The sequence below is a fragment of the Macrosteles quadrilineatus genome, unplaced genomic scaffold (assembly GCF_028750875.1).
Source record: "Macrosteles quadrilineatus isolate MER2022 unplaced genomic scaffold, UCM_ALF_1.0 Scaffold_7__1_contigs__length_78375512, whole genome shotgun sequence".
Classification (NCBI taxonomy): domain Eukaryota; kingdom Metazoa; phylum Arthropoda; class Insecta; order Hemiptera; family Cicadellidae; genus Macrosteles; species Macrosteles quadrilineatus.
The window spans coordinates 46,264,357-46,278,453 of record NW_026542600.1 but is presented as its reverse complement, the minus strand read 5'-3'; the positions used below and the strand labels follow the sequence as shown (position 1 = coordinate 46,278,453).

Genomic DNA, 14,097 nt, shown 5'->3' with positions numbered 1-14,097 from the left:
ACTGATATCCTGAATTAGAAAAAATGAATATATTTTGATTGATGTCTGATCAGGTAGACTGGAACAGCGGAGGCCTAGAAATCCACAACTTTATACGAGGGCTTGATAGTTCTCCTGGAGCTTGGGCTGTTATGAATAATGAAGAAGTTAAGTTTTTTGCATCGAGTTTGTGGGAAAGTGCTAAACCAGATGGACAGTGTGTACAGATAGATGGTATGGACACTCCTGGTTTAGTTCACGCTGGTGGCCTTCTACTTGTTGGAAGTGATGGAAAAATGGTAAGTATGAGTATGAGTATCCATTTCTTTAATTGCATGAGAGTGGAATATTTTTTGTGACAATTAATAATAACCAATATACTGTACAGTATGTCTAGATTTGCTTCATGAAAGAAAGATTAATTTTATCATCTGCAAGTTTAATTATTTGCATCATATGGGTTAAAATTTAGTTTCTTGTAGCCTTGGTATATAGAGCAAGATTTGGTATATTCAGCAGTCTCAACTATCCAACCTTAATGTGGCCTCAGCCAGGTCGGATGGCATGGAAAATAAGAAAAAAAAACATTAGTATTATTAAAATATATATTTGTATTACATTATAAAATAATATATAAAATCTTATAAAGTTAGTGCATTCAATTTAATACAGTGGAGTTTTTTGTGTTTGTGTTGTCGTTGTCGGGGTTGCTCATCTGGACTAAATGTGGGGGGGGGGGACGTCCGGTCCGGATTACAAAAAAATTCAGACTATTGAGAGTCAAGTAAATACAGTACTTTATAAAGCTGTTTTTTTTTTTCAATTTTGTTCCACGTTCACAGTATTGATAGCCAAGCAAATGCAGTTCCACCGGTAATAATTTTTACCTCCGTGTTATCCGAGTTTTTGATTATCCGAGGTAGGTAGTCTCGGTGCCGTTTATCTCGGATAATCAGACTTCTACTGTACTGTACCGCAAAAAAAAATCACGATTGCCGATCCGGACTAGCGAGAGTCCAGACAAGGCCGATCCGTATGAGCAAGAGTCTACTGTATATATTTTTGTAAACAGATTTGCAATTGCCTTTTGCGGTTCTGTTCAGCTGTTGGACATTTCCTGATCACCAAATCCCATAGTATTTTTAGAAGTACAAAGAGTATTCCGTTTGGAATACTGTTTGGACTGAGACAAAGACGTCAGGGGTATCAGAGAGGTATACAGGTATGGGGAGAGTTAATGAACAATGGTAGGGGTGTGCGATGCATCGAAAATGCATCGAAATTTCGATTCGATTCGATTCGATGCATCGAATCGCGATTCGATTCAGTGGTGGTCAAAAAACGATTCGATTCACGAGGGAGTCAGTATCCATATACGAAAAACGCCTGCAGAAAGTCAATGCAATACCCGCAATACAGGAGCGCGTTGCTGTTGCGTTTCCTTTACGAAGGCGTTCTTATTTAATACATTCTTTGCATTAAATATAGCTTTAATTGTTTTATATTTTTTTGTTTTGACATTGCAAATGATTAGAGGTTTTGTTTTTTGTCTTGATGTAAGCAGTGTGTGAAATATTTTACTACTGTGAACCTAGCCAAAACAAGGTAGGTTACTCCAAAATCATTTTAAAAATAAGTCTGAAAAATTGTTACTTAATACTTAACTAGTAAGATCAATGTTATAGACTGATACATTTGGTATTTTTGTTAGGTGTCTGTCGGTCCCCGTCCCCGAATTTTTGTTGGGGCAAAAGAAAAAAAAGAATAATTTATTTCCAAAGAAACACTCTTATATTATTATATCTATTACAGAGGAATTAAAATGTTCAAATGAGAATTAAAAATTAAGTTGGCTCACGACCTTTAAGAATAAAGACACAACAGAGCAATTGCCGCACTGCCACTAGCCAGAGCCAGGTCTAGTCGTCTACTGATAAGAGTAACAAGACAAAAGCCGTGACGCAACACTAACAGTGCAAAGAAAACAAAGTCAAAAGAATACAAAGACTATTTATCCAGACATACTAGTATAATCATTTATTGTTCATTCAATACCTACTTAAAAAAATATTTTAGTATTTTACATAATAAATTTTAAACAAAAGAAATATCTGATATAGTGAACAGATCTGTATCTTGGTTAAATAGGGTTAAAAAAATATATTTCTAAGATCCAATACAATATTTACAACTCACAAATTACATTGAATTAATTTCTTTGAAAATAATCTCTAACAGTTTTGTGTTTTTGAATAAAGAAATATATTTCTTTGTCTCTACTTCCTTGTTTCATCACTTGCATTTTGTCAGCAATTGAAGCAACTGGGTAGCAACTAGTGATGTGACGAGTCGAGTACTTGACTCGTTAAGTATCGAGTCCAATGAAGTATCGAGTCGACTCGATACCAAATCGGCGATACTCGAGTACTATTACTCGTGAACTAAAGCTTACTAGATCCGCCGCTACGAGTCCATAGCGCTTGGGTTGGGTGCATGTCTACTCGATCGAGTCGAGACTCGGATGTTGTTCCAGATTTTGCCACTACACTACGAGTCGACAGCGCTTGTGTGCTTGACACTGACAGTTCGTATTAATAATACACTGCTGAATGTTCAAGATATAGTTTCAAAACTATCCGCTACGAGTACATAGCGCTCGAGTAATTTGCTTACTCGAGTCAAGACACTGGTTTGTTATTGATCTAAGTTTTATAATAACGAATAAAATCCATAATTAATTATCAACTCAATGTGAGATGAATAACCTATCTCGCTCTCATCTTAAATCTACACAGAGTATAAAACGAGTCCGAGCCAAGTCTGTCCGACTCGAGTAAAGGGACTCGAGTCCGAGTCAAACAAGTTCCATTTCCAGTATTCGCACGGCAGCTACGAGTCAACAGACAGAGCTTCGGTGCTACAGGTCAGAATCGAGTCCAGTACTCGAGTACCGACTCGAGTAGTTGTGGTATCGAGTCGAATTGACTCGAGTAGGGAAAGTACTCGACTCGTCACATCACTAGTAGCAACCGGGTGGTGTAAGAGGGGAGGGGGAGGGTCTATGACCTTGAATTCACACATCGTTGCCCGGGCCTGGCTGGTGAGACTGATTCATTGTTTTTGTTGACATACTACTACCCTTCCTTAAGAGAAAAAGGCCCTGCTGTTCCAAAAACATTGAGGGTAGTTTAAAAACATTGACCTGTGTTGCCAAGGGCACTAGAAGATAGCATTTAACTTTCTTGTCTCTTGATTTAATATTCTTTTAATCTTCTATATATTATTTAAGAGTTACTTTTCGGGTACCTAATTAGTTGTGATATTGTTTAGCTTCATTTTATGGATTTTTAATTCTTTTCATTCATTAGCTATCAAAATCAGTTGTTTTAGGATTTTAATCTCTTGCAGTACCGGTAGGTCTATACTACTGTATGACATGATATGCATTTTTTAGTCCTTATTAATTATACCATAAACAATGTTTGTATGTTATTTACTGTTTTTGAGTTTTATAGGAAATTAGTTTACACAATATCTTTTCTTCAATGAGTTCTCCACTTGACATGTTGCTTCTAGCCTATTACTATTTTAGGCCCTATAAAAATAATGCCTATGTAAAGCTGTAGGCCTACTGATGCCAATAATAATTCTTTATTTATGATGATGTAACAAATAATGTAAGTGTGAGGTTATTATACTAAGGAGGTTAGGAGGCAGGGAATGAATGATACATGTTGCATGGTGGAAACATATTATTTTTATTTTCTTCTTGCTTGCAGTCCTGAAGCCGGTCCACAGGCCCTAAACTTGTGATATGTAAATTTATTTCTTAATGGTCTTTTTATATTAAGTTCCATTCAAATTTGTTGTAATTTAGCTAACGGTACCTATTTAGTTATTTAAACAGTTATTAAAATGAGAATGAATGTCTTGATAAAAAAAATATTTTCTTCTTTCTTGCAGTTGAGCCAATTCCAAGTAAAAATTATGAAATAGGCAAGTAAAGCAGCTCACTGGTATTTCCAGCAGTTATTCTAATACATATGATTGAAAATAAATATTTTTTCACCTAAAATTCATATGTAAGTATGAATAGGCCTAATACCACATCAACAAAAATTTGTATTACACAAATGTGATAAATTTTAATTATTGTTAATCCACTCAATTGACAATTATGAATAGAAAAATACCGTATTGCTTCGAATCGAGTTGCATCGAATCGAATCAAAAATCTTTTGAATCGAATCGTTGCTTCGAATCGAAAATTTTTTGCTGCTTCGCACACCCCTAAACAATGGTAATGATTACACTGCAGCCGCCTGAAGCCTGGTGCGCATCTTGTAGGCTGTTGGGGTGACATAAGGGGTTGTCTCAAAACACAGTATCACATAACTCAACTGTCCAGAAGGAGGGTCTGATAATACGGAAGATAAGCGAAGGTCGGATAATTGAGACTACTGTACCATTCAAAACATGTAAAAAATATTGGTAAATTAAGAATGAATGTAGATAAATATACAATACATTGACAATAAGGGACCAAAAGCTCATTGCCAGAGTTGTATGTGGGGTCACATCACAATAAGTCTATAATGTCATGATCCTGACTCAAAACATTAAAAGGGTCTTATTTTAAAATCTTTTTTGAGTGTTAATTAACAATGTATCACAAAAGCTTGCAATTGCACCTTTGATTGATGCATGTATATTTCATTAATGCTAGTACATTTGATTGATAGAGAATAGAATATAGCTATGACATAAAAGTAATACACACATGATATGCATGCCAGGTAGTCTTGAAATACTAATCATATAAGGAATAAAGGAATCAATGATATAAGCTTCACTTTATTGTATAAATCAAACTTGAGCTCAGTAGATTAGCAATACATTTTCATACATTTCAATCCCAAGCATTCCTTGTCCTTGGATCTGCATAATTATAATTTTAAAGGCAATTAATGAAACATAATTATAATTAACAAACTATAGTAATTTAGTTTAAACCCTTTTTTTCCATAAGTTTAATACAGTTTTTGTTAGGTGAACGTGGAGAGATTATCCGTGAAAGGTAGGATGATCCCTGCATCACAGTTTGGGAAACAGAAGAGTGAGGGCGATGCTTTAAAATTAACAGATAAAGAACAAGAAATGGCTCAGGCTTTAAATGAGATATGGGCAAGCATTTTGAGCTTAGAGGTAAATGCCAGCACTGATTTTTTTGCATCTGGTGCCGGTTCAATGGATGTAGTTAGGTGAGATTATATCTGTATTTGTCTATTTTATACTGATTTATAAACTTGGCAATCTATTGCTAGTGTGGGTATATTCCTGTTACATAGCCCATTTAAAAAAAATCAAAATTTAACTCAAAACACATGGATAGGAGAATTAGTGGAATATGTGTGATTATTCAACATTTTTTTCAATGTGTTTATTTTGGCAACCCAATACAGCTTTACAGTAGACTCCCTCTCGTTTTGGCCACCTTAGGACCGAACCACCGGCCGAACTAAACAATGATATATAAAGAAGACTACTTTTAGACTACATTAACATCGACGTAAAGAGTGGAAGCAGAAAAACCCCTCCAGTTCTTGCTGACACAAAAATATCGTACCCTCCCGGATATTATGGTATCCGCCTCTCTATATCTAAATAGAAGCATATAGAAGCAGGGAACTGTTCTTGTTCATTATGGCACAAAATAGTCATGCTCTTTAAATTCTGTTTAAATTATTTCTGATTATTTAATATTTGCGGTTCTGTTATTTAAGAGAGATATGTTTTACTGTAGCTGTAAAATTTTATTTTCATTACAAATATTATCGTCTGATGTAGAATGGTGGACTCAATATAAATTTTTATTAATTTTTTTTAACCAATTTAAATTATTGGAGATGCATGGAATCCTACAGTACCGCATTACGATCAATCGGGAACAAGGCAGTTAGTTTAATTCACTTTATACACATTAGACTATGATAAATATTATCAATGAAAGTACAGTAATGCCAAACACTAAATTTGTATCTCGTGCTTATTATTTTCTTTCTCTAGTTTTACTTTTGTCTAGCCTAAATTATTATCCGTGAGCTCGAAGACAAAGCCGATATCAATACCGATATCTCATTTAGTTGTTTATCGGCTGTTCATTCAATTGCTTTTAAGGCGGGGACACACTTGTCATACACCCTTCCGATCCTACTACGATCCGATTTGCGGGATTCCAGAAGGATCGGTGCGGGATCGGAGGGGGTGAACACACATGTCATACACGCTTCCGACCCATCTCCGATTTCCTCCACCGTGTCGATCAACACTCGCCAGTCTGATTTGTAAACTACGTGCAGAAGGTGGTAAACATGTTCAAAAACGTTGGACTTCGAGATTTAGCCATGATGGCGGTTTGTCTATATAATAATAATAATAATAATATCACTTTATTGTCATAAAACATTTCACATTTCCAGCAAAGCTGGTGAAACAGATGACATTGTCATTTCTTAGCTAACAAAAATAAAAATTAAAACTAAGGATTAAAATTAAACTAGTTATTAATTAAAGAGGAAGACAGCAGACACCTCTGGAGGGCAGTGGAAAACGGAGAATTTTGGGTCCATTCTGCATGGAAAGAAAGTTAGGTGGTTTACTTAAGTGCCCATCTTATATATTATATGCCTATGTTAAACACTTTGGTTTTTCTATCTCGAGTTCGTTTGGCTCTTCTACCCGTCCGATTTTCATGATTGAGGTCTCGAATGGAAGGTATGCACGCACAGATTTCACATCAAGCATCGGCATATATTGATCTTAAATCATTATTCTTAAACCTTAAGAATAAGTTGAATTTTAAGAAACAACCCGTCCTGCATCCGACAAACGAATAGACTGCAGTGTCGGTGCGTGATCGGAGTCAAAATCGGAGTAGTATGGGAGTATGACGTGACGCGTGTCGGAGAGGTGCAAACACCTGCGTTCAAAGTATAGTACTATTCCCCTCTCCGACAGTCGTACCATAGTATGATCGGAGTCGGATCGTAAGGGTGTATGACAAGTGTGTCCCCACCTATACTTTACGATTCGCTTTATCTAGAACAAAAAGAAATAAAGCAGAAAAGAGCTACTGAGCTGGGGTTGAGTTAAGTGAAAGTGAAAGTCAATTCGTTTAAGTTGCCTACTACGAGCGCTATGCTACGACGCCATTACATACGTCACTTGTCAGCCATTATTTAAGTGCCACTGCAAGACAATAATACAACAATGCTACAACTTTTAAAAAGATCGACTGTCGTGCCAGGCACTTGAATCCACTTGTAATGTTTTCCTTTGCTTGTCTATTAGCTCTTCAACATCACAATTCACAACATCTGGACTGTGCCGGTGGGCCCTAATTTTGATAATATTCGTTCTGTTTTGATCAGTGCTTCAATGTGCGGGATTTATATCCCGAAAATGGGAATTTTAGACTTTGGGCGAGAATCGGGAATCGGAATTCGCTGCTTTCCATTTCCATATAAAAACTTGTTATTGGTTGGATAATTGTTTACAACAGTGTTATTGAAAGATGTAAGCATCATTTAAATAGTCTTTTCTAAACGTATTACATGAAAAAGGTAACACCAGGACCGGATCGGATAAACCAGAAAAAGTAAAGCGGGATTTTAGATACGTTAAAGTGGGATAAAACGTGGTTCTCTTGTCTGGTTGACCCGATGAGTGGCATTTTTATTTGGTCGTGTGGACTGTAGAGTGTGAGTGGAATGTAACCGTTTGGTAATACAACTGTGAAATACCGAAATACCGCGATAGTGGTTGTCTGACTGTTGCTGTTTACATAGAACTGTAGAACTCATTTGATGTGCATAGTTTCTTCATATAGTTTCTTCTTCAGCATTAGATGAAAACATTGAAAACAATATACAGTAATAAATTGTGTTTTGGATTGGAACTGGAACTGGAGTTGTTTGGTTTGACATTGGAAAATGTCAAAATACAGTATAACATCAACAATTGACATAACCAAACTAACAAACCGGGAATGAGAATTTTCCGTATTGAAAGATTGTTTAGTTTTAAATCAAAATGGATAGGCCTACTTTACATTTTTATTGTGTTTATTTGGTGTTTCTGATGGAACCAGCCTAAATTGTAATAATTTTCTTTGTCGCGCACAAAAAGATTCGATTTTTTTCAAAAGTCTAAAAGATTCGAGATTTGAGGTTCAATGTTTTAAGATTTGGATTCGAGATTTGAAATTTCTGGATTCGACCATCACTACTTGATACTGACATTATACATTTATTTCACACACAACAAAACATAAGTACTGTAGGCCTAAATACAGTTGTTTTCTTTCTAGCATAGTCACACAATTTTCAAAAAAGCATTACGTCAACTGCTGTAGAACTCTGTTGTTCGATGTAGGTTTTAGCCAGTTGCAGGGCTGCAATTCCTTCTGCGTGACTCATTTTACACTCGTCGTCCTCCTCACCATCACCACCTTCTTCTTCTCCTTCTTGGGTTCCTTGACGTTGTAAAACTTATTGAGTTATTTCTACGTCATTCAACATTTCATTGTCCATCTCCTTTTCAACAGTTACCCAATCCAAAACATCTTCTAGCTCAATATTTTCACTGTGATAGCAGTTGCTGTAGATTATTTAGGATATAAGCTTGGTCGTCTGCTTCACATTCAAGGCTGTGCACATCAACAACATTGCCTTCACTTGCAACAACTTCTTCACATCGGCCATACCTTTCTCCACGACTTTACGTTGAAGATTGTACTTCGTCATAGGCTTTTGCTACCATGAAAATCACGTCCTTCATGTTGATTGATTTTAACACTTGGATAAGATCAGTGTTTTCATCGCTCTCCAGTTGGTACAAAACTTCTGAAAGATACTTTCTTTTGAAGCACTCTATTACCCCTTGGTCCATTGGCTGTTGGAGGCTTGTTAGGTTGGGGGCAGATAGTACAGTTTTATTCCAGACTCACCATCACATTCTAACTCATCCGGAAGGGTAGGCGCATTGTCAAGAACAAGAAATGCATTTACAGGGAGTTTTATTCTCAACAAACGACTTTTTACTTTAGGCACAAACTCACTAACAAACCGTTCTTTAAACACATACAAGTCCATCCAAGCTGACATCTGAGCCCGGTAGTACACTTGTAGTTTTGACATGTCCAAGCTTTTGAATGCTCTCAATTTGCTGATTTCCCGATTACAAAAAGTGGCAATTTATGGGTACCCGAAGCATTGGAGCAAAGTGCCACTGTGATCCTATCTTTACTGACCTTAAACCCAAGGGCAGAGATTTCTGTTTCTGCAGCAAATGTTTTTTGTAGCAAGAGTTTATAGAACAGCCCCGTTTCATCAATACTGTAAACCTGTTCCGGGCTTAGGCTATTGTCAGCAATAACTTGATCTAACTTTTTCGAAAATTCAGCTGCACCAGCAGGGTCTGCGTATAACTTTTGCCGCACACTCCAAGAAAATGAACACCATGTCTCTTTTTCCAACGGGAAAGCCATCTTTCACTAGCAACGAATTCCCCCTCATCTCCAAGTTTGCCATGTAAGATAACTGCCTTTTCCTTTAAAATAGGGCCAGTGATCGGAAATTCCCCTTCTTCGTTCCTGCATGAACCACACCCATAGAGCATCGTTCACCAATTCATTTTTAGGTTATTTTAAAGTGCTACGTAATGAAAGAGCTTTATCCGATTCGATCTGCGTACAAAAAGCCTCGATTGATTTTTGGTTTCAACGCCAGTAATTTACGGTGCTTTTACCGACCCCAAAATCTGTACAAATACTTTGGACTGATTCACCTTTGTCTATTCTCTCTAGAGCTTGCAACTGCTGTTGCATTGTCACAAATGTACGTTTTCGTCTAGCACTCATAATGATGTACAGTACGTACAGTAACTTATAAAGTGCAGTAAACACAACACTTTCGAATCAGCTCACTAAGCAAAGTCACAACTACTGTAAGTAAATGTACACACACAAACGTTTTGTACTGTACTGAACAGTGAACACGTGTGCAGTGGACTAGAGCTAAAACGGAAGTCAGATAAGATAACCTCAATAAAAAAAGTAATTTTATTCCAGTGGCCATCCGAAGTCCGAACCAACCGAGGCTGAACGAGAGGGAGTCTACTGTATATCGTATTTGAGACTTTCTTAGTTAAGAAGATAATGCTACCTTTCACCAATACCACTTTTTAATGTTTCAAAAGACGTTATCCCACAGCACAGTAAAGCTTTTTACTGGCTCAGTAAAACCTCAATCTAAATTAATGAGGCTGAGTCCTGTTCGGATATAACCAGGTGGCTTATTCCATGAAATTTGATCATACAACAGAGAATTCGAAAATGGATCACTTATACATGATATTAAACATTTAACTTCCTGATCAAGTTCGATTGATTAATGCATTGGTACAGCATGATAGTGGTAGAAATTGTGTAAGGTGGCCAATATATTTAAGATTATAAAGAAGTATAACGTGGCCTTATTTTTAAACCTAACATGAAAGTGTCCCCCTAAACCTTATTCTGTCTATTTATATTTCTTGTTAGCTAATATAATTTAATGAAATAGGCTATCATTAAGTTGGCACAATATACTGTACACACAAGGATCATCAGTTTGAATTAGTTGTCAGATTTGATTTAAAAGATTTATATTTAAGGATTTATTTTATATTTAATTAAGTTCTGGTTCCGAAACATTTGTTGTAAAATCAAATTCTGTTCTGGACAAATTTCTAGGTTACAGATTTTTTTTGTATTAGGACACCAAAAGTCCCCAAAACGTCCCCAATTTTACTTTTAGTTAACCGGTAAATACCCTGAACTTTATGTGTCAGCTCATTAATGTATTAATTCTTTATTGCTTGTCTCTAAATGTATGCCCAATTAGGTTTATGGATGGACGGGATTGAATTTTTAGTTCGGGACGGGACGGGACGGGATTTTTTCCTGTGCATAAAATGGAAGTCTTGAGTATTGCAGTTACCAAACAAGACAAACAAAATCAATTTTTACAATTTTTGGCACTGATCTATAAAAACCAAAAAAATGGGTAAAAATGTGCAGGTATAGAAACTTGTGACTTGCGGTCAAAATGACTCGAAGTCAGGGTGTGATTGTCAAAACGACTCGCGGTCGCGGCGGGATTGTCGGTATGACTCACGGTCACGGCGGGATCGTCGAAATGATTCAGTGGTCATGGCGTGATCGTCGGTATGACTCGTGGTCACGGTGTGATTCTCGGTATGACTCTGCGGTCTCTCGGGACTCGTCCATCCCTAGTTTATTTTGTCGATGAATTTGCAAACTGTGCAAATTATAGAATCTATAGAAGCATTTCAGATCGTAATATATAATTAATTACGTGTTATTATTATCCCAGCCCTGTCTTTAATATGTGGTTCAGCAGTACACATCGTGGTGCAGCTACTAAAGTGGTTTCTATCATGGTGATAAAGTGTAAAATTCTGCGCATCACCAGAGGCAATGTACCAAGTGATAAGACCAGTGGTTTGTAGCCGATCTTCACTTGTAGGCCTGCATCCTTTTATTTTGAAAACAAAAAAGATAGGTCTTTCAGGCAAATAAGACCGTTTCTGTTCTGTTCTGTTGTGTTTTTGAGATTTTCCTCTCTACAACAACACCTTACAACTAAGATTACGCAGACCCTAAATCATACATTAATTTATGCAGGGGTGTCGCAAGAAAAAAATATTGGAGTGGGGAGACGCTTTGAATTTCCCAACTATATTACTCACATTTCCCAACTAAATTACTCAGATTTCCCGACAAATTAATATCATAATAATAATTTGTTGGGAAATCTGAGTAATTTAGTTGGGAAATGTGAGAAATATAGTTTACTACTTATTATGGTTTTAGTAAACCATAGTTTAACAGCAAGAATATTTTACCTTTAAAGCCTCTTTTTAGTTGACACTATAAACAAAAAATGAAGGTTTCTCACAAGTCATTACTGTCACTACACTGTAATGTTAAATAATAAGTTTACAACCTCATAAAATCAATTTTTTTATTAAAACTCATGGAACACGGCTCTCCTCGCTAAGAAAGAAATATCCTTAAAAAACCTTTAATAATTACTGTGTACTACGGATACGTAACATACTGTAAGTTAGTTACTCAACATATGAAATTTCCAAAAGTTTTTTTACTTGAAATATTAATGTATATAGGGGGGTAAATGTCTGATTAGTTTGAAAATAAACTGTTAAGTTGAAAGTTTAAAACTTCTCAAAATCCCAACTCATAGCTTTAAATACCCGAAAATTCCCAACTTTTACACCTTTCAAAGATGATTAAGGGGGGGGGTGCCTCCCCACCCTAGCCCCTTGGGCGACGCCCTGTATTTATGTCAAGATTATCATTTACATTCAAATTTGTGTTAGAAATGAATTAACTATAATGCATTGCAGACTGGTTGAAGAAATCAAAGAAAATCTTAAAGTTACTCTGCAAAACGAAGATGTATTTATGTCACCAGTATTCTCAGAGTTTTGTGAAACCGTAATCAAGAAGGCTCGTGGATTGTCTGATAAAAAAGAGTTGAAATATTCGGCAGTTAATATCAGTGCCAACAGTCTAAATCTAAGTTTTCCTAACCAGTTGTTTATCAACAACAATTTTGTTGATTCTGAGTCAAATGGATCAATTGACTGTATAAATCCTGCGGATGAGTCTGTCATATGTAAGGTTGGTATATAAATGCTCTGACATTTAAGGAACATTGATATTTAAAAATATAAAAAATGTCCGTGGATTTAAATTTTTTTTGTCATACTATAGCAAACATAGCTGTTTTTAATGCATAGGTTGGGGGTTATAAAGAAGCTCTTTTTCTCCCTAGGGAGTAAAAAGTCAGCTGGAGTCGACAATATCAGTTATCCATTTTTGTAACTATTCAGATTATTGAGAGTAGGTATAAAACTTTAAATCGATTGTAGTTGAACAAAACTGCTAAAAACAATCACTGTTGTTGAGTAGATATAGTTTGAATAAGTTTAATCTCACAAGACGAGTGACACGGAAAATAGGTTCATGCCAAAAAGTTTCATTACCTTGATTAAGTTGACCGGGCACAATGGTGTTTATGAATAATTTTAGTGTTTTTGCGATCAAATCTAATCTAGAATTTACAGGATTTTAATACAACAGTTTGGTAAGTGCTGAAAATAGAAAGTTGATTTAGTAAAGTACCTATTTATTTCAGTACATAGAACTTGAATATTTGATCTGCTATCTCTCTTGAACTCAAACTTGCATTAGACCAAAATACCACAGCCTATTCCTGTCTATGGTCTTTTTTCACAATTGTTTATTTTTGTACAGCTTGTTTTGAATATCCTTTGATAGGTTTGAAAACTATCTGGAGGTACATAAAAGATATTTTAATGATAAGTGGTGTTTTAAAGTTGAAACTAACACGATGTCAACTTTAGGTTCAGTCTGCAACTGAGAAAGATGTCGACACAGCTGTTGAAATGGCCAAAAAAGCTTTTTATGAGGGAGAGTGGTCAAAGATTAGCAGTAGAGATCGTGGGGTTTTGATGCATCGACTCGCAGATTTGATGGAAGAACATAAAGAGGAGTTGGCAACGATAGAAAGCATAGATTCAGGGGCAGTATATACCCTGGCGCTCAAAACACATGTTGGAATGTCCATAGAAACATGGCGATATTTTGCTGGTTGGACGGACAAGATTCACGGCTCCACTATCCCCATCAGTCATGCAAGACCCAACCGAAACCTTACCATAACTAAGCGAGAACCCATTGGGTGAGCATTGTTTTGTTTTAATCCTTTGTATTCATTTACTTAGGCAAATGGAAACGGTCTTTCAATTTTCTGTAAGGATAGAATAATAATTCTTTGCTTTTAACTTTCCAGTATAAATTGTTCCAATTAGGAAAACGTGTGGGAGGGCTCTCAACAGATATAGCCCAGTCAATAAAGATATTGTGTTGGAACTAATTAGTGAAAGGCTGATTTTTTCATGGATGTTAGTTGGTTATATAAAAACATAACCTCTCTTAGAAGTTATGAG

At 36.1% G+C, this 14,097-nt stretch overlaps 1 protein-coding gene across 2 annotated transcripts in view; it reads left to right on the top strand.

The window, feature by feature from the left end:
* Positions 1 to 14,097, top strand: part of LOC128997902 (cytosolic 10-formyltetrahydrofolate dehydrogenase-like) — a 70,057-nt gene that overhangs the window by 25,945 nt on the left and 30,015 nt on the right. For both annotated transcript variants that reach the window (XM_054423708.1, XM_054423709.1), the window contains exons 6-9: positions 54 to 278; positions 5,029 to 5,240; positions 12,469 to 12,745; positions 13,492 to 13,829. In XM_054423708.1, the coding sequence (XP_054279683.1) occupies positions 54 to 278; positions 5,029 to 5,240; positions 12,469 to 12,745; positions 13,492 to 13,829 (1,052 nt within the window). The remainder of the gene's footprint in view (positions 1 to 53; positions 279 to 5,028; positions 5,241 to 12,468; positions 12,746 to 13,491; positions 13,830 to 14,097) is intronic.